This window comes from Rattus norvegicus, chromosome 2 (assembly GCF_036323735.1).
Source record: "Rattus norvegicus strain BN/NHsdMcwi chromosome 2, GRCr8, whole genome shotgun sequence".
Lineage (NCBI taxonomy): Eukaryota > Metazoa > Chordata > Mammalia > Rodentia > Muridae > Rattus > Rattus norvegicus.
Genome location: NC_086020.1, coordinates 177,093,568 through 177,113,544, shown reverse-complemented (window position 1 = coordinate 177,113,544; position 19,977 = coordinate 177,093,568). Strand labels below are relative to the sequence as shown.

General features: G+C 57.1%; 1 protein-coding gene across 6 annotated transcripts; it reads left to right on the top strand.

The window, feature by feature from the left end:
- The first annotated feature begins 1,650 nt into the window (after positions 1-1,650).
- On the top strand, positions 1,651-19,976 carry Zbtb7b (zinc finger and BTB domain containing 7B). 6 transcript variants are annotated; one of them, XM_008761136.4, is made up of 5 exons: positions 1,651-1,693; positions 3,975-4,439; positions 4,777-4,877; positions 16,111-17,282; positions 17,652-19,976. In XM_008761136.4, the coding sequence occupies exons 4-5, from the start codon at positions 16,117-16,119 to the stop codon at positions 18,115-18,117; spliced, it is 1,632 nt and encodes a 543-aa protein (XP_008759358.1). In that variant the 5' UTR covers positions 1,651-1,693; positions 3,975-4,439; positions 4,777-4,877; positions 16,111-16,116; the 3' UTR covers positions 18,118-19,976. The 6 variants fall into 6 exon arrangements, with proteins under 6 accessions (XP_008759358.1, XP_006232676.1, XP_008759359.1 ...); XM_006232614.5 differs by lacking the exons at positions 1,651-1,693; positions 3,975-4,439 and adding an exon at positions 4,569-4,605; XM_008761137.4 differs by lacking the exons at positions 1,651-1,693; positions 3,975-4,439 and adding an exon at positions 4,572-4,622.
- The last annotated feature ends 1 nt before the right edge of the window (position 19,977 follows it).

Sequence of the window (19,977 nt, the reverse complement as noted above, 5' to 3'; positions counted from 1 at the left end):
AGTAAATGGTGAAACCTTATCTCAGAACCAAACAACAAACAAAACCCACACACACATACACACAGAGAACAAAAGTAGGCAAGATAACATTAAAGGGAATTATATCACATTAATTTGAATAAACAGGTCCCAAAAAGGTGAAGTGATTCATCACAAGGTCAGAAGAACAACACTCTAGTAGAACAGACACTCAGTGAGAGCTTTTCAGATCTCGACTTTAGGGCCTTTAGGGCCTGCCAGGCTGGTAGCACACACCTATTTCCTCTTCTATTCTGGGAGGGTTGAACCCAGGAGCTGGAGAACAGCATGGGCAATAAAGTAAGACTCCTGTCCAGAAAAGAAAAGAAAAATCAAAACCAGGTTCCTCATTAACCTTCCTTCCTCTTCTGATAGGAATGGTTTAATTGAGCCAGGCGGTAGCGGGATAGCCTTTAATCCCAATATTCTTTAATCCCAGCATTCAGGGGGCAGAGAGACAGGCAGATCTCTGTGAGTTGGAGACCAATCTAGTCTACAAAGTGAGTTCCAGGACAGCTAGAGCTACACAGAGAAATCCTGTCTTGACAAACCAAAAAAGAGAGTTTAATGGGCCAGGAGGCAGAGGCATCCCTCCTAAGCTGCACCTGATTCCTGTCAGAGCTCCAAGATCACTGTGTCCTTTGCTCTTCGGATCAACTTAAAGTCTCATCTAAACACCTTTTGACTAGAATATAGTTTTCCTTACCAACGACTCTCCCATTTTCCTAGAAGAGAAAAGGAAATGCAGCAGTGTCTCTCAATGCTTTCTCCCAAAAAGAGCTACTCAGGTCTTAAACACTCAAACTGTTGCTTCAGGAACTCATGTGTGGGATAGTGTGGGTAGAGAAGCAAGATAAGACAGAAAGGGGAGTTACTGCCTACCCCTGGCTCCTTGAAGCCCTCTAGCAGGCATAATCGGTAGGAGACTAGTTGGAGTTGAAAGGAGCTGACTAGACCAACAGGTGACCTTCAAGTATCACAGCAAAAGAAAAACCTATCCAAAATTTCTGTAGATTACATTCCAAGTAGAATCTGGGTACAATGTGAGAAAAGAGTTGGGGGTGGAGCACAAAGAGGTAAGAAATCACAGTAAAATGAGTCTGAGAGCCAAGGGGGACAGTCCCACACTTTCACAGTTGACAGAGGCGATCAGACACCAGGGGACAGACACCCCTAGGCACAAGGAACAACACCCTCATTTGCATTTCATTTACGTACGAGTTATTTTCCCATCCCTAAGGAGAAGCCTTGCCCCTTTTCCCCGTGGCTCTCAGACTTGAGCGTCTTTTCCCAGCCTCCTAAAATATATCCATTTGAATCAGTAGCTATCCACAGCTCCTTACCTATCTCTGAAGAACCGCTACCCTAAAACCCTTAACTGGGTTTAGGAGCCTTGCGCCACCTAGTGGCGAGTAGGAAGCAGGCTACGCGCAGAGGGTTTCTGTTTTGCCTGTCTGGGACCTGGAGTTTTGGAAAATGTTCCCCGGAGCTTCCTGAAGCTAAATTTACCTCCCCCGGCCCTGGGGGGCGCAGAGATCCCAGCGGCGATTAGCCCTGCGCATAGCGGGCTCCAGTCGAGAGGCCCAGAATAGGCGCGCAGTTATAAATAGTGCTACCCGCAGGTGTGGGGGGAGTCGGCGGGAGGGAGTACCCCTGGCAGCCACCGCCTCTTCAGGTGGGTTGGGCGGTCGCGGTAGGGGTTCTGGGGGGCGGCGGGAGGGAGGGGGCTGCGGTCTGAGCGCCCCCAGCGGTTTCCTGGGCGGCGGGTTTTTCGAGGGAAGCGGAGGCAGCCGCGGGAAAGGGGCGGGGGAGCAGACCGAGGCTCTGCTTTCAGCTCAGCGCCCCACCAGAAGCAGGCCCCCAGACTCAGTTTAGGACCCGGACATGGAAAGCCTCGCCTCCAGCCGCACACTTCCTCCAGGACTCTGCAAACTTGAAGCGGCTCCACAGCCACTCTCTGTGTACTTGGACCAGCCAGCCTGTCCCCAGCTTTAGGTATAAAGTCCTTGCTGGGGCTTTTATCCTTCTCAGGGCAAACACCTCATTCTCGGGGAATTTATTCACCTACTTTCCTTGTACATTAAAGTCTAGAATCTAGAAAGTTGCCTGAAGATTTAAGTCTGAATGTGAGGATAAGGGACGCTCACCAGGAAGCCCCTGTAAACCCACACTTGCCTTCCAGTTCCAGCTCAGGTATATAGGGGGGATTGATATGGGGGTGAGGGGCGATGCCAGATTCCCCATAAGGGGACAGGGTCCCACCAGCACTTCTTGGCCTCTGTCTCTGGTTTGGTAGTTACGACCTAAAATTGGGGGGAGGGCAGTAGACAGAAATTTCAAGTCGGTGTTTCCCCAATATGAAAGGAAACTATTTGTACCACAAGAAAAAGAAAAACATGGAATGGAAAAGAGCCACTGAAGAACTAACAGTAGATTTCCAGGAGTACTGGAGAATGATAATCCAGCCGCAGAAAGATCCGGGTTGTGTCTAGCCAGACTCAATTCCAGAGGCAGGGGTGACACAGCAGAGCAGTTCGTGTCTACGTCCCTAAACAGCTAGTGACAAGACCCTCGCTCTTCTGGGCCCCTTTCCTACCTTCCCCCAAATCCTTTTCCTAGGTCTTGTACCCTTCTCGTGGAAACAGTCTCCCCTCTACTTAGGTGTCTAGCACTGCTGCCTTGCTTCGGTACGGCTTATTCCCTCCCTGGTCAGCGAAACCCTGACAGCAGAAGGAAGGGAAAAACCCTAGTCCAGACACTTCAAGCTCGGAATCCTTCCGACAAGAAACAGTCCTGCGGGGCCGCTAAGAAAACCTGGAGCAAAGATCAGACTTGACCTAGAGCGTGCTGGTGTGGGGGGCGGGGGAAAGCGGGACAGAAACGATAGGAAAACCCGGACCGGATTGCTTGAGCCAGAGTTCTTCGTGCTAGCCACTGGTCCCTATTGCCCCCCTAATTCTCCAGTGAGATAATGTCTGGGGTGGGGGGCTGTTTGGTTTGGCTTGAGCCCTCCGGGGCGTCTCACACTTTCCGCCCCTGGCTGAGGGGCAGAGCAGCGGCCTCGAGGCTGAGTCACGTCAGGGGGAGAAGGAGAAGGAGGGAGGACCGACTCCACCCCTCCCCCTGCTTGGGGATCCCGGGTCAGCCCGGGTGAGGGCCAGGGCCCCCCTGGCACCGCCCATTGTGGTCCAACAGGTTGAGCTGGTGTCCTGCGGAGCCACCTGCTGGAAAGGGAGGGAGGCCCCCTGCGGAGGGGGCTGGGGAAAGAGAACAAGTCCGACCCGGTTCGGCCTAGCCAGCAGCAGAGAGCAGAACCTGGCCCTAGAGAGCGAGATCTGATTCCGTTTGAAACCAGTGGGAGGGACCCTTTTGGGGTACATAGCATGGTCAGCCCAGTTGTAAGAGTCCCTCAGAGGCTACCATTCTCTGTTGGACGGGCACTTAAATACCGGTTCTTCCCAAATCCACTTAAGCAAACACCCTAAAACACCCAGGACTCTATCGTCACCTGGGGGTCTGAGTGAATCTGCGCCAAGACCCCTCCACTGTAGAGTCTCAGTTTCTCCAAAGTACCGGCGGGTTGAAGGCAGAGCGCCTGAGCCCGAGAGAGAGCGCACCTCCCCCTTCCCAGTCTCAGTCCCTCCCCTTTGAAAATGCCAAGGCAGCAACGGGCACTGGCTAGAGCGCAGAGGCTCCTTGCCCGGGGCACTGTTCCCTCCCCGCGGGGCGCCGTCACGCGTGGGGAGGGACACTGAGTGCCCGCAGCCTTAACTCCCCCGCTCCTTCTGAGGGGGAGGGATGGGTCAAGAAGTTGCAGCTCAATGTCTAGAGGCTTTCTCCCTTCCCTCCTGGGGCTCTGACCTGGTTAAAACCCCTCGGCGGGACCCCACTTTTTAAATTCTAGGTTTTCATCCCCAGCAGCGTATCCGTAACCTCTCCTACCCTTCCCTCCCCAGGTGGTGACCCCACAGAAGCCCCTCTTGAAGGAGAGGAAGTCCCTGAGGGGGCTGCTCCATTCCCTGGCCACTGCGGACACTGTCTTCGGCCTCCCTCCCCTTCTGGTTTCTGGCCAGCCCCAGGCTCCACCCCTCCCTGGATGAACCTTAGGCGCGTCCCACTTGGGATAGGCGGGTGTTCAGGCCAATGGGTGGGCAGGGCGGTGGCGTGCAGTGGGTGGAGCTGGGCAGCAGCAGAGGGCTGGACGGGGGTCGGAGGCGGAGCTCCAGTTAAGGTGGACTGGAGGAGATAGTGGTAGAAAGCAGAGAGGGAGAGGGATCGCGGCAGGTGAAGGGAGATTGAAGGGAAGAAGGGAAAGGAAAAGGGTGGGAAAGGCGTAGGGAGCGAAGCAAAAGCTCGGAGAAAGGGGGCGAAAAGAAGGGAGAGACCCACATGCTCCTTGCTGGAACTAGCTGTTGGAAGAGGTGGAAGTTTATGTCCTTATTGGGCGGAGGGAGGGGGTGCCTGGGGGGGGCGGATGAAAAACCAGGAAGTGACAGAGGGTGTTGCTAAGGGTGGGGGGGGAGTTTGGGGGTGGCAGGGGCGGGGGGAGGGAGGGGAGGGATGGGGGGAAAGCAAGAGAGAGGACAGGTGAGACAGCAGGACAGGTGAGGCGGGCCCTGGGGGGGGCGAGTGGGAGCCAGGTGAATGTACGGCTCTCCGCGGCCAAGGGGGGGCGGGCAGCAGGAGGAGGCAAAGGGTGGCGGAGGAGGAGCCCCCCAGCAACGAGCAGCGAGCCACTGACCGCGGCCTTCTGACCAGGACCGGAGCAGGGCCCCAAGCCCCCCAGCCTGGCGGGGAACGCGGTTCTTCCTACACTCAGTGCCTCTGCAACACCAGCGAGCGGACCCGACGGCTGAGAGGTAAGTGAACCCCACTTTTGTCCCTTGGCACGGGGTCCACTAGACTCGAGCCTACTGCAGTGTCCTTCGTGCGTCCTGTGAGACCCCTGTACACACACACACACACACACACACACACACACACACACACACACACCAGATTTCAACCAGTCGCATTCCCTGTAGCTTTTTTGGGTCTTTGGAATTGGTTTTAACTTGGAGGAAAGGTAGAGAACTATGGCCTCCCCCCAACTCTGAGCGGAGGGTCTCCAGAAACTTTCTTTGCACTTCTAATATCAGACAGACTGTGAGCTACGGGATGGAAAGAGGGTAAGCTGCACTGAACTTCCCCCCAGTCGCCTTTGTGACTTTAGGGAGAGACCCCAGACTCGACCGAATGGGGGAATAAAAACCCTGACGGACTTTAACTAGGACAACGCGTGTCCCCACCCACCCACCCAGCTCCGCGCCCCCCTGGCACGGTAGGCTGGACACAGGCCAGTGGCATGGCGGGTTGGGGGCGGCGGGAGGAACCGCGGCTTGGGGGAAAGTCACCGGCTGGACTATTCGGTTTCTTGCGCTTCCAGAGCCGCGTCGTCTCTCCAGTGGTAGTACGGCTCAGCAGAACGACCCTCCTCTGCCCCTCCCGCCCCGCAATCACATTCCCTTCTCTCAAGCCGCAGGCCCACCGCCACCTTTTCAAAGTCAGCTTTTGCTCTTACAACTCCTGTGCGCGGCTGGGTGATAAGAACTCGACCTACCAGCGGTCTTGCCGCCGGCGCCGGCGCACCTGCCCTAAGCAGAGTGGGGGTCGCTGTGTGGTCGAAACCTAGTGCGCACCGCGGGCTGAGGTTGGCCATTCAAAGGGGCGGGGGGCGCTCTTTCCATTCCCAGCTTTCTCTCCCCTCCTCCCACCCCACCCAAGTAAGAGAGCGACGTGTCCTGGCCAGAGCGGGGGGGGGTGCGGGGGGGGCAGCGTGGGCAGCGGGTTGTGCCCGGACACGTGCCTGCCCAGGCGCCCCGGCCCTGCTAGTGTTTGGAGAGAGGGCGGGTCCCCTGCCCCCCGCCCCGCACAACCCCCATGTATCAAAGGGCGGCTGAGACGTGGTGAGACCTCGGGGCGCCCTGGGGGGGCGGGGGGTAAGGCGGGGAGCCTGGGTCCGGAGCAGGGGAGGGGCAGAGGCGCCGGTGCTAGCTGACCCACAGGAAACGAGCACTGCTGACCTAGTTTGGGACACCGGAAGTGGGTGCTGGGGAGAGGGGGAGACCGGCAAGCTGTCCTGGCTTCCGGGCCAGGTGGAGGGCGTTCTTGAATTGACCCCCGCCCGAATGCCTTGGAGACCCCTAGCTGCAGCTGAGAATGGGAATGAGTCAGCGCAGCTATTTCTCCTTCCCCCAACTTATTCCTAGAGGAGGGGACCGTTTATCAAGGGTTAGGGGGAGACAGATTGGGAAGTGAGGAGTTAAATAAACCAAGATAGGAACTCTCTGTTCCCTGGGGCAGTGTGTGTTTTGGTGGGGGGGCGCTAAGGCCTGGAGGATTATGGGTTGCGTTTTTGCTACCCCACACACACCAACTGGTTTGGTCACCCCTGTACCCTCCTGGCACTGTTTATGGAGCTGGCATAGAGTGGACATTAGATTGGGAGGAGATACTGGGCATAAGAAGTATTGTGCTGGGCAGCAGAAGGGTATATTTCTGACTTGGTTTGGATGGTAGTGTTCCTCCTTCGTGGTAACTGGGGAGAAGGACAGGGGGCTCCCCCTGGAGCAGCTGATGAAACAAGAAGAAATCTCTGCCAGTGCCTCCTGTCCCTGGCCCCCGGGACCCCAGCTCCCCCAGCGTGCCTATTACATGGTTGCTGTAGGCACGCTGTTGCCTGCTGACACCCCCAGACACTGTCCCCCTCCCTTGGGTACCACCATCCCCAGCTTGGGGTCAGGAAGGGGTTAATACCATCCGAAAGGGGCTCTTGGGAAGAAAGCAAGCAGTGCCCACTAGGCTCAGGTGTCAAGGAGACAGGCCTGCTCTAATGGGGCCCTCTCACTACTACTCAGTCCAGGTGCTACAACCCCGGTGTCTGGGAGACAGGTGCTGTCCTCTTACCCCTTCGCCATGGTGCCCCCTGGCACCCACCGCCCCCAGCTCCTCCTTGGCCTAGTGCCTGCCCCAGGAGGGCGCGGCGGGCAGCGGGGGCTGGGCTAACAATGCACCATCGGGCCCTTTGTGTGCTTGCACTTGGCACCCTGGGGAAGAGTGGGGGAGGGGACCCAGCAGGCATGGGGGGGTGGAGCACCTCTGGGGTGGGGACAGTGAAGGCTTGGGGAGAGAAGCTGAGAGTGAAAACAGGTGGGGAGGAAAGGGAAGTAGGTCAGATAGAGTGTTAGCCCCCCATTCCCAGCCAAGGCTAAGATGAATGGGATCCTGAATGGCATGGTGTTGGTACCTGAGGCCCAGCCCAAGAGTGGACATTTGGTGATCAGAACTTACTAGGCCAGCAGACTGCCCAGGTGGAGGAGGAAAGGCCCTCCTCTTGATGGCTGAGAGAGACCCAGTTCCTTTGGCCCAAGGCCAAAGACCTAAGCTGGGGAGTAAATGGGCTTCAGGCAGGGCACTGCCCTCTGATAGAAGCCTCTGGGCCTGCTTCAGGGCTTCCTGCCTCCAGCCTGCTTGGCTCTCTGACCTTCCTGAGAGTTAAGACAGCCTTGCCACCAGGCCTTGGGGCTTGTGCCTGTTTTGGCCTAGGGCTAAAAAGGAGGGTGGGGGAGGAAGGTGGAGACAGGCAGATGGATAGGACCCTGGCATGGGGTGTGCCTGCTCTGTCTGTCCTCTTCCCCCTCCTGCTGCTGAGTAAACTCGTGAGTAAACTTGACGTTTTGCCCGGACAGTTTGAAGTTGCCTTGCTGCCCCCCCACCCCCTCCAGTCCTGCCAACCCACAAGTGGCCAGGTGCCAATGCGGGCCTGGGGGAATGAGGAGAAGGGATAGAATGACTGATCCACCATCAAGAACCAAAGGGTCAAGAAAGACCCCATTCCCACCACCACTAGCCAAGCTAAGGCCTGGACAATAACCTTGTGGCCTGTCAGCATTTGTCCCAGAACTTAAGGAACCCCAGAAAAAGTGTTCTCAAAGTAGGTCTGTTACCCATTTCTGACCTCCATCCCCACCAGGGAAAGACACCCAGCCACCTTCTGGCTTCCTGAGGTGCCATATCTTTTATGTTCACAGGCTGCTAGTCCAGGTACCTTTAGTAAATGCCTCAGTGAGGCCAAAGAAGGTTTCCTTCTTTCTGGCCCACCGCCTGGGATGGGTAGGAAGCAGGGTGAGACAGGGACCCTTTAGCTGTTTCTGGCCTGCTCTTGCTTGGCCTCACACCTGGACCTAACCCTAATACCTGCCTCCCTCTGCTGTGCTCACCATCAGCCTGAGCCCTTCCTTGCCCCAAACTCTTCCTCTGTCTTTTAGCCTTCCTAGTACCTCAGAGGTTCCTGACCTGCAAACACCTATACCACATCCAGACTTTGAGGGGACCCTTGGCAAAAGAGGTTTGATGGCAAACAAATGGAGCTAGTCTCACACACACACACACACACACACACACACACACATTGGTTAGCACTTAGCATCACTAATTCTTCCTAAACCTTTGCAGGTCACCAGAATGGTAGGAGAAATGCCTTCCCAGTCTCTGCCACACCTCAGAGTGGGGCTCCCCCAAGACCTTGCTTTCGACTTCATGTCTCTGGCTTTAGTTTCCTTCCTGTTTCCACTCCCCCCCCCCCCCAGCTCCTCCCCAACCATATACCCCTTTCAACAGACATCCTCTCCTCCTTCCTTCCTCCTTTCTTTCCTCTTTGCCTGGAGTAAGGGGGTCTTCTCTCTCCATCATGGACCTACTAACCTGTCTTACTTTTCTTAGTGTTCAACTTAAAGAGGTCTGTGACCATTCTTTCTCTAACCTACCAGCTAAGCTCTTGGAAAGAGAACCCAGAGCTTCTTAAGGGAACTACAACTCCCAGAGCACATGCAAAGCAGTTGTGGTGCACACTGGGAGTTGTAGTCCTTGAGCTCTCGGTTTGACGGAGTCTAAGAGTGTTCTGGGTAAGGGTAAAAGTCAGTACTGGAGTGGGTTGCAACATAGAGACCCTCTATTCTCCTTACTGTGTTCTTGTTACTGCATTCCCACATGACACCATGTATTGATATCCATCTCTCATTGCTGAGACATACTACCCATCCTCACCTTAGGATGAGCCCCACCCAAGAGATGCCCACACCCTGCCCTGATGCCCCTGGCAGGGGAAATGAGGGGCCCCATGAACTCCTTCCCTGCCCCCTGCCCTCCAGGCTAGTTCCCTCCCTTTATGGGGATCAAAGGGCAAGGAGCAGCCCCACCCTACTCCCTCACAGGCTATAGGCATTAGACTAGAGATCTTAGGAATCGCAGGGACTTTGGTGCCCAAGCATTTGTAAGGGGATTGCTGGGAGCTTGGCACCTGGTGACAGGAGAGACTGGTCCCCACCTTGGGGTGTGGATCCTTCAGTAACTGCTCATAGGCCTAGCCATTCTCTGTATCAGTCCTAGGCAATATGCTTCCTCTTAAGGAGGTGGCTTAAGGACAGGGGCTTGGGGCTTATCTATAGGACCTCAGGGGCCCGGGCCCGCCTGCCTGGCACCAGGGCACAGAAATGACCCTCCCCCACCCCAGGCCCACAGTTGGCATAGGGCACTGCGAGCAGGGGGTAGGAGGGAGAGGCGGGCAGGACTGCCAGCATCCTGGTGGGTAGCTGCCAGCCAGGCCGGGAGCCGGTGAGGAGCAGCAGGCCAGCGGCACCGAGCCAGCAGCTGTTGGGGGTAGCAGGGAGGGGGTATCTTCAGGGACATTTCTGCCATTCTCTCTGAGCCCAGCAGGATGGCCTACTGCTTAGAGGATATTGGGGTACCTTTCATTCCAAGAATAAGAAATCCCAGGAGTTTCATGACATTTGGTGGCCCACCCAGTTCATCTCAGAGCTTTCCTGAGTTGCCCCCTGAGGCCCAGGCGGGTCCCACCCAACCAGCCAGGGTAGCAGTAGCTTGCGCAAGGGGTGGGGCAAGGAGCTTCCCAGCAGATGCCCCCTCCCAGCTCCTTCCTCTTTCGGTGCCTACAGCTCCCCCAATATGTCTACCCCTCCTTGGCCAGCTCTGTCCCCCTGGTCACTGGGGTCTGGCATGAGTGCTGCCCCCTGGCCTGGTTGGCAGGGCTGGCGCCCTGGCGAGGAACTGTGGTATGTGAGTGGGTTTGGGGTGAGGCTATGAGGAGGGCGGGTGCCGCCTTGCCCAGCCCCTGAGGGCCCCAGCCTGGTACAAGGTGAAGAGAATCCGGACAGCTCCCAGAACGGGGCCAGAGCTTACTTGGGTCTGAGGGGTCTCTAAAGTTCCCCTAATCCCACATACCTTGAGGGGCTGGGACCTAGGCACCTGTCACCCCTGGCACTGACTGTCCAGAGTTCCCCTCCTCCCAATTTGGCCAAGGCTATCTTCTGTCCCCTCCCCTCCCTTCTTCCTTCTCCTGGTCCCACCTCCAACAACCTCTCCCATCGCTCCTCCTCACCTCTGTCCTCCTGGACTGGGCCGCCTACCTTTCCTACCCTCACCTTTTTCCCCTTTTAGGACTGAGTAAGGACAGGCGGGGGTGGGGACAGCTGGGGCTTTGGGCACTGCAGGCAGAGACTCTGGGGCCCTCTCCCACGCTGCCAGTCCTTTTGTAACCCCTCCCTCCAAGCAGGGGGGAGGGGGCAGCACCAAGAGGGTTAAGGCTGTAGGGGGAGGGGCTGGGCCAGGTCGTGGGCGGCCCCTTTGAAGGAGGGAGCTGGAGTGGGGAACAGTTACCCTACCCCCCCCCCAGTTATCCCTCCTCCACCCCTCCCAACGTGCTGCCCCCAGGGGCCAGGAGGAGTTGCCGGCAAGGCCCCTCAGCGTTCAGGTGAGTAGGCCCAGCTCTGGCTCAGGAGGTCAGGCCCCAGGGGAGGCTCGGAGGCCTTGAATTGGCCAAGGGTTAGAGAAGTACTGAAAAAATAGGCTAGGAAGAGGGTGCCCAGATTTCACTGGAGGCTTTAGGGAACAGAGGAGCTGAGGTGCTGGAGTGTGGGGCGGCCTTCAGAGTCTAAGGGATCCAAGAGGACAGAAGGCAGAAGGGTCCTACGGAAGCTGTGCTTGCTGGGCCCGGCCAGGAGGTTGGACAGGCTGGCAGGGAGCTGGGCTCCGGGGACCCAGATGGGGTGTCTTCTGGGGCTTGGGGGGGCTCAGGTTTCTGCCTGCGGCTAAGCGGGTGTGGGGTTACCAGCCAGCTTGGCTACCCAGCCAAAGACATGGCTGGGGGGAGGGGGATACAAGGTAGACCCTGGCACTTTGTGCAGTCTCCTTAGCCCTAAGGAGAGCTGGTACTGCCCAGTCAGACTGCTGGGAACCCTGCTGACCAGGGCCTGTCCAAGCAAATAGTTACCTGGCTCCGGGTGGGCACTCTAGGGAAAGTCCAGCAGCTTCAGGGCTGGAAACTCTGACAGGCAGAGAGGCACTCACTATCCCCCTTACCCCACATCCGCTCTCTCTGCACACCCCATTTCTGCCCCCTCTTTTCTCCAAGCGGCTCCCAAGTTTTAGTCCTCTGCTTCCTCCAAAAAAGCAGGTATGGGTCCCCGAAACCCAGCCATCTCTTCATAAGACCAGGCCTTGCAGAACAAGCCCTGGTCTTGATTCAGTTCCTCTGACCTCTCTTCTCCATGGCGGCGTGGAGGGATGCTTGGAGCATGGTAAATGTTGAGGCTTAGGAGATGTTTCGGTGAGGGAAGTAATGGGAAGAGGGAGAGAAACCCTGTGTGGTGGCAATGCTTCCTAGTAGAAGTCCCAGGGACGGGCACGGTGGAGCGGTCATATGGTGGAGAGCTGGAAGGGCTCAGGAAGGGAACCAAGGTTCAATCTTGTGCTGGGAAGACAAGGCCCACAGAAGGTAGGAAAGAGTTAGAAAGAAGAAGAGAAGTCCAAGCAAAAGCCTAAAAGTAAGGGGCAGCCGATGAGCTAGGGTTCCCAGAGGTGGTGAGATGAGGCTGGAAAAGCGGTGCCCCGTTCCTTTCTCCGCCATCTTTATCTTGCTCCATTCTCCTTGATGGGCTATAAAGAGCTGTGTGCTAGAGTTGATGTTACAGAAAGAAAATACAGAGGAGCAGCTGTGGTGTCCCTCAGTCTAGAGCCCCTACACCAGGATGGGGGACTTGGTGGGAGCTTAACCCCCACGGCACCGGGAAGCAGCCGGCTCCCCTCGCCTCCTTCCCCCTTCGTGGCTTGCGGTCTCTCTTCCCCGCCTCGGCCCCCAGGAAGTGTGAGTGCTGGGGGTGGTGAGGTTAGGAGGGGGGAAGCGTCACATGGGGGATGGGGAAGGCTTGTAGTTTAGAGGGGCTGGAGGGGAAGGCTCCGTAAGTGTCTTAGGCATCCCTGCACCCAGGACCTGTCTTTTGGCCCCCTCTGTGGAGACTCTCCCAATCCTCTAGTGACATGTGGCTTGGCCACCTCACCTGCCTGAGACTGGACAGTTCAGATAACTGTGGTTCTCTGGCCCCAGAAGTCTTGAGAGAGGATGGAGGGAACCATGGGCTAAGGATTCCTGGGTCCCTGAGGACTTTGGATTGGCTGTCCAATTTCCCTAGCCTTCTGGTCCAGCCACAGGCCAGAGCCCCAGCTTCGTGCAAACTGGGTTCCAAAAAAACAGGAAGAGAACCTGAGGCTGGAGCTGGGGTGGGGGGTGGGGGCAGAAAGGAGAAAGGAGGGGGAGGGGTGACCAGCCCAGGCACCAGGAGCACTGGGCATTGCCTTGGGTCTCAGTCATCCCTAGCAGGAAGGTGTTTCAACCTGGCACTTGCCCTCTCGGCCTCCAAGCTACTGCTCCAGAAAAAGCTGGGCCAGGCACCACTCTGGCTCCCTGGCAGAGCTGGGAGAAGGGGCCTTGGAATGGGCGGAGGGGGTGCTCTGTGCACCCACATCTATTTTCTACGCCACTAATCCTGCTTCTACTGGCTGCCCCCCACACTAAGCCTCAGTCCCTAATCCCCAAGGTGGGGAGAAGGGGGGCCAGCTTTACTCAGCTGCCCCATTCAGGGCCTCCTATGCCTGCCCTTCAGCTGGCTCAGGCCAGCAGGGTTGGCTCTCGAGCCCCTCAGCCCTAGTGTGGAAGCTGCCTAAGGTCAGCACCTGGAAGGTTCTTGTTGCCTTTGTCTAAGTCAGCCTGTGCTTCCACCTCTTGGTGGTTTGATGGTGGACACCGTCTGGCAGGTGCCTTTAGGTACTGGGGTAGGTGATCATGATCGGGACTCTCATCCATAGTCAACCCGAGTTTTCCCCAACCAAAGATGGTGCAGGCTTGACACAGGGCCCGGTTTCAAGAAAGCTGCCCACTGGCTTGGCCGGTCTAGCCGGCCTGACAATGAGGGGAGCCTGGGGGGGTGGTGTCGAGAAAGAGGGGAGTGATGGGGCGGGGCCCCCAGTTCTTTCCCCTACCAGGCAAACAGACCAAACAGACCTTGCCTGGTTCCCTGGCATAGCTGCCCCCCCAACTACCACACACACCCATGCCCACAAGGTCTTAGCAAGAGGGGGCATGCCAGGCTGGGTGGGGATGGGCGGCCTACATGGGGCGTCAGGAGACTGGGCCCTCTGGGATACAGATGTGGGAAGGGTGCCCAAGGTGGGGTGGGCATACTGGCACCAGTGCCCCACCCTGGCAGAAAGAAGGGGAGGCCTCCACCCCACCAACTCCTCCCATATGATAGGGCTAGGAGTGCCCCCTTGGCCTGGTTGGCACTATCGTAGTTCCAGGTGGCACCTCAGTCGTATAGGTGCCAGGACTAGGGGATTTCCCAGAACACCCTCTCCTGTCCTGTCTGCCATCTGCGTCTCTAGTCCTTCCTCGATACCTTGTGGCCATGGGCATTGGATTTGGGCCGAAGGAGTTAAAACACCCACCCTTGCCCAAGCCCTGTGTGAGCTGGTAGTGAACTACTCTGAGCCTGTGGCCTGACAGCAAGATCAGCCAATTGGTACAGTACACCTGCCGAACCAAGTTGCCACAGAGATCAGCCCTGGGCTGGGAGAAAGGAGGCAGGTTTACCAACGGGAATGGGTGGGGTAGGTAGGAAAGGAGGGTGAGGCACGTGCCTCCGGGTACCCAGCTCTCAGCCAATGGGTAACAAGGATAGCTACCCTTTAAGATGAACACTTGGACCCTGGAGGGTGCCCACTGCTGCCCACCTGATTTTTACTTGTTCTTAAGTTCTGGGGCCATTTGCCTCTTGTACCATATGTAAAGTACTGGGAGAGGAGCGGACTCCCAGACTGCTCTCCCCCCCACACCCCCTTCCCCGGGGGAGGGAAGTGGTTTGGGAAGTTAAAGTGGGAACAGGTGAACTATGTGAGGATTCCCAGGTGTAGCTTCCAGACAAGTGGATAGCATTCACTCAGTGTTCCTCCCATGCAGGCGCTCTGGCTTTGTAGGGAAGGTGGCCAGCAGGTAGGCCACTGTGACAGTGTTGTGTCCTACAGAGGAAATATGTGCTCCTGACTTACACCCCTGTCCCCCACAACGCTTTCCCATAGATGGCCAGGGTTAGTCAGCCGGACTTACCCTAAGGATCGTCTGACTAGCCTTTCTTATTGCAGTTGAGGAGGAATAGGCCTCTGAAAGGAAATGACTTGTCCAAGGTCAAGCAGGTCCCTAGTAACCTGGCCCCCTCAGGGTACATTCAGGGAGGGAAGAAGCAGCCTTGTCTCCTAGTAGTTTTCTCAGCTGAGGCCATGTGTGGTGTGCACTGGAATCTGCCCTGCGGCCAGAATACTGACTGAGCCCCTACTGTGTGTGTGTGTTAGGTATCATACCACACCTGGCCTGATTTACCCCTCGCCACAACCCCTGCAGTCAGCTGGAATTACCCAGTATTACAGATGAGGAAAGAGGCTCAGAGATAAAATCACTTGCTTAAGATCATGAAGCTAAGAATTCAAACTCAAGCCTGGCTGACTCCAGAGCCCAGAGCTATTCCAGTCTCTTAGTAGCTCTAGACAGAGCCACAGGACTGACGGCCGGGACTGACGGCTCCGGCGGAGCCTTTGCAGCTCCACTTCCCAGCCCCGGGTTTGTTTCTGTGGTTTGTTTTTGGTTTGGGTTTGGGGGCTGGTTGGTTAGTTTGTTGGCTGTTTTTGGTTTTTGTTTGTTTGACATGGCCCTGGTTGTCCTGGGACTTAACTATGTAGACCAAACTGACCTTGAACTCAGAGATCCGCGTGCCTCTGCCTCTGCCTCACAAGTGCTGGGCCCTGCAGGGAAACAATCTAAGGTAGACTATCTGTGGCCTCTGGAGAGGAGAGGCATGCTCCCCTGGAATGGAGAGGGGAGGAGAAGAGGGAGGGAGAGAGGGGGGGGAGGAGGATAGTTTAAGTGGGGAGGGGAGGGGTGGGACTTAGTTTTTTTGACAGTGATGCTTATCTGTGGGGGTGCAGGAAGTACCTGCCCAATGACACCCCAGCATAGGGTAGCTGTTCCTTGGCCCACGAGGGAGGGAGGATGTGGGGAGCGGGGATCTCGAAGGAAAGGTTAACTTTTGGTAGCAGGGGGAATGTAGCTTAGGGAGGGGCACGAAGGGGAAGAGGATGGCTCCTTTTGTTTGTTGGGTGTACTATACTTGCAACAAAACCCAACCTGGCCTGACCTCTCCCGGAGCTACGGGGAGGCTCCAGCACACTCCATTGTTCATTTTTTCAGACGCCAAGCATGGGTCCTTTAGTCAGTTTTTCTTGAAGCCTAAACCAGGACTCCAGGATCTTGCGTCCTGGTCCAGTGCTTCTTCTAAAGGGATGAGGGAATGGGGACGGGGAGACGGAAACCTGTCCAGAGAGTCACAGGAAGGCAGGACTGCAGAAGCAGGCTAGAGCAGTGTGAGACTCAGGAAGGTGGTCTGGGTCTGCTGACTCGGAGTGACCCTGCTCACCGGGCACTTCACCTGGACAGCCAGCTGCTTCATCTGTCCGGACCGCAGTTTCCTTGTGCATGACATAGAAGGTAGTCACATTGGGGAGGGTACGGGATGCTGACAAGCATTTAGAAAAGTATCCAGAAGCATGTGGCCCTCCTTCAATGTGTTAGCCAACCCTAGAAGGGGTTCCCAGCCCCTACCCCCCATACCAGGATAAGTACTCTTAACCTCACCCTCTATTTGAATCCTGCAGGAGAAGATGGGGAGCCCTGAGGATGACCTGATTGGAATTCCATTCCCAGACCACAGCAGTGAGCTCCTGAGCTGCCTGAATGAGCAGCGCCAGCTGGGCCATCTGTGTGACCTCACCATCAGGACGCAGGGTCTTGAGTACCGAACCCACAGGGCTGTGCTGGCTGCCTGTAGCCACTACTTCAAGAAGCTCTTTACGGAGGGGGGAGGGGGGACTGTTATGGGAACAGGGGGTGGTGGGACAGCTGCTGGAGGAGCAGGGGCCGGTGTGTGTGAGCTGGACTTTGTAGGGCCAGAGGCCCTTGGTGCCCTGCTCGAGTTTGCCTACACAGCCACACTGACCACCAGCAGCGCCAATATGCCGGCTGTACTCCAAGCTGCTCGGCTACTGGAAATTCCATGTGTCATCGCTGCTTGCATGGAGATTCTACAAGGCAGTGGGCTAGAAGCCCCTAGCCCAGATGAGGATGACTGTGAGCGAGCCCGACAGTACCTGGAGGCTTTTGCCACTGCCACTACCACAGCCTCAACCTCAGGAATGCCCAATGGTGAAGACAGCCCTCCACAGGTGCCCCTCCTACCACCGCCGCCGCCGCCACCTCGACCTGTTGCCCGCCGCAGCCGCAAACCCCGAAAAGCTTTTCTTCAAACCAAAGGGGCCCGAGCGAACCATCTGGTCCCCGAGGCCCCCACAGTACTCACCCACCCCTTGGCCTATGAAGAAGAAGAGATGGTTGGTAGAGTGGGCAACAGTGGGGGCAGTGGGCTTGGAGACAACTATAGTCCTCCCGCAGGCGCCACCTCACCTGCCGAGGGGCCCCTGAACTATGAAGTCTTTGAAGGTGAGGAAGAGGAGGAGGAGCTGGTATACCCCCCAGCCTATGGGCTAGCACAGAGCAATGAGCCCTCGCTATCACCAGAGGAGCTGGGCTCAGATGAGGACCCCATCGATCCTGACCTGATGGCTTATCTAAGTTCGCTGCACCAGGACGCCCTGGCACCGGGCCTGGATGGCCAAGACAAGCTGGTGCGTAAACGCCGTTCACAGATGCCCCAAGAGTGCCCGGTCTGTCACAAGATAATCCATGGGGCAGGCAAACTGCCTCGACATATGAGGACCCATACTGGTGAGAAGCCCTTTGCCTGTGAGGTCTGCGGCGTCCGCTTCACCAGGTGAGCACCCGGTGGGTGGCCCAGAATGGGCTGAGGGTGGCTATGAGACCTGAGTGAAGGTAGACGATTCTAGTGGGGGCCAGCTCTCTGGTGGCTTCCTAGAACGAGGTGGGAGGCCAAAAGAGACAAGCAAGGCAAGCAAGGGCACGATTGGAGGTGGACTAGTGCCCAAGAAGATTGAACTGGAAGCAGAGGAGCTCATGGTGCCGGGGCCCATTGAGCTAAGGGCCAATCAAAAAGGGTCTCCTGGGGCAGATGGGGGAAACAACCTCGAGGAACCAGTGGGTCAAGGCCTGGGGGTGTGGCTAGGATGGGCTGGGGATCCTGTCCCGCATTCTGAATGTCTACCCTTTGCCCTGCTTGTACTAGGAATGACAAGCTGAAGATCCACATGCGGAAGCACACAGGAGAACGTCCTTACTCATGCCCACACTGCCCAGCCCGCTTCCTGCATAGCTACGACCTCAAGAACCACATGCATCTGCACACTGGGGACCGGCCCTATGAGTGCCACCTGTGCCACAAGGCTTTCGCCAAGGAGGACCACCTGCAGCGCCATCTCAAGGGTCAGAACTGCCTGGAGGTGCGTACCCGAAGGCGCCGCAAGGATGATGCACCGCCTCACTACCCACCGCCCTCCACCACCACCTCATCCCCTGCCGGCCTTGACCTCTCCAACGGCCACCTGGACACCTTCCGCCTCTCTTTGGCTCGATTCTGGGAGCAGTCGGCCACCACGGGACCCCCAGTCACTACACAAGGGCCCCCCGAGGAAGAGGAGGAGGAAGGGACACCTACCACACCACAGGCCGAAAGTGCCATGGAGTCCTCTTAAAAAGAGAGATGAATGGCCAGGCTGGGACAGCACAAGGCCTGGGACACCATGACAAGCAGTGGGGAACACATAAAACAAGTGGTATTGGGGTCAGGGATGCTGAACCTTGTTGGCATCAAAATCAAGGCCCTTCCCCCAGAGCTTTCATTCCAGTTCCAAGCTGAGGTTTTTGGGGCACAAGCTCTCTTGATTGGGGTAATCACCCAAGGAGTTAAACATGAAATATATGTGTGTGTGTGTGTGTGTGTGTGTGTGTGTGTATATATGTATGTGTGTGCGTCACACACACACTCTGCACATATATATATATACACACACACACACAGTAAAGGTGGAGTCCCTGCCCCCAGCCACTACTGGGGAATTGAAGCAATAATCTATCTCTGATTTGTGGGGTCCCACTTCGGCTATGCGGGTTTCTAGGAGGCTGGGGCTTGGGACCAAAGCCTTGCCCTACTCCCATGCCCCCTGGGATTTGGCTGTGTGAGGGGGTGGACTGCCCCTCCCTTCCGAGACCCCTCCTTCCTGGTTTCTGTTCCTTTTTCCTGGCCGTAAATTATGCAAAGGGGGGTGGCAAAGGAAGGGTATGAGGGGGAAACAAGGTGGAGGCTTGAAAGACTAGGGTGGCGGGGGACTGGGCCTGTAAGGACGGAGCCATCCCAGTCCCCCTCCACCCAGTTCCAACGCTGAGTCATGGGGTCCTGGAGAAGAAGAGGGCAGGGTGGCCTGATTGGCTCGCCCGCCCCTGAGGGTAGCAGAAGGGCTCCGCCCAGCTAAGGGAGATCTCCACCTCTCCCCTCCCGCGTCCTGGGGCAGGGAATGTCTTGTTCCTGGCGCTCCCTCCCTGGGGCCAGAGGGCAGGGCGGGCCGGGCGTCTTACCCTCTTCTCCTCCCTACCTCCCCGCCCAGGTGCAAGCCGGAGCCGCCTCTGCTGCTTGCTGCCCCTGACTCACGCCGCCCCTGGGCTGGCGGGCGCTGGGTGTGGGATGGGGTGAGGGGTTGAGGTAGCCTTGTGGGGAGCGGGCACGCTAGTGCCATCTGGTGGCCATGCCCTGTAAGGGCGAGCGCCCCCCCCCAGCGATCACTTTCAGTGAGCTGGCGTCACACTTAGCCATCCTGGCCTGTGAGCGGGTGCCCCCTTGCCAACACAGTGGCTAGGCAACTCACTTGCCCCTGGGAGAAGTGCGCTGCGGAGCAGACCTAGGGGAAAGGGAACCTTTCCTCAGACCTTGCCTAGCACTCTTAGGATTGAGTCCACCCCCGTTCTGTACATAGCCTCTTCTGATGGTCTTATTGAAATTCAATTTCACATTTTTAACTATCAATTTTCCCCGGGGTGGGGAAGAATCTTCACCTCACCCCTTCCTCGCTGGGTGCTGGACCCCCATTGCGGCCTGGGCTCTGCCTTGCACTATTTAACCCTTTGGCCTAGTGGCCCTTCCCCCTCCTGGAAAGGGGCAGGTTCAGGGGCCCGGTGCTCTCCTCTCCCCACGCACCTCCATGCCCATTTGCACAGCTGCCCAGGTACCCCCAACAGTGGGGAGGGGTCACACAGGGAGGGGTGGCGGGACCAGTCCCTGTATCTATTTAAAAAGTGATGTAATATATTAGGAGGGAGGTCAGGTGCCCTGGGCCTCATCTTAGCATTTCAGGTGATAGGGGAGCCCGCGGCTGGAGAAACCTGGGGCTAAGTCCCAGAGAGTGGGGACAGTGGCCTCCACTCTCTCTCCTTGTGGCTTTCCCACTCAGTGCCTTAGTGGGGGAAAGCATTCCCCCTACCATTCCCTTCATCTACCCTTGCCCCCTCCCCCTGCCTCGGGTGTAAGTGACAGGAAGAAATAATAATAATTTAAGATTCAT

Excerpts from the sequence above, each read along its gene's own strand:
- Zbtb7b (XM_039102042.2), top strand. The coding sequence starts at position 9,972 with ATGCCCCCTCCCAGCTCCTTCCTCTTTCGGTGCCTACAGCTCCCCCAA. Across the intron at positions 10,128-16,110 it reads CGCCCTGGCGAGGAACTGTG|GAGAAGATGGGGAGCCCTGA; the intron begins GTATGTGAGTGG and ends TGAATCCTGCAG. Across the intron at positions 17,283-17,651 it reads TGCGGCGTCCGCTTCACCAG|GAATGACAAGCTGAAGATCC; the intron begins GTGAGCACCCGG and ends TGCTTGTACTAG.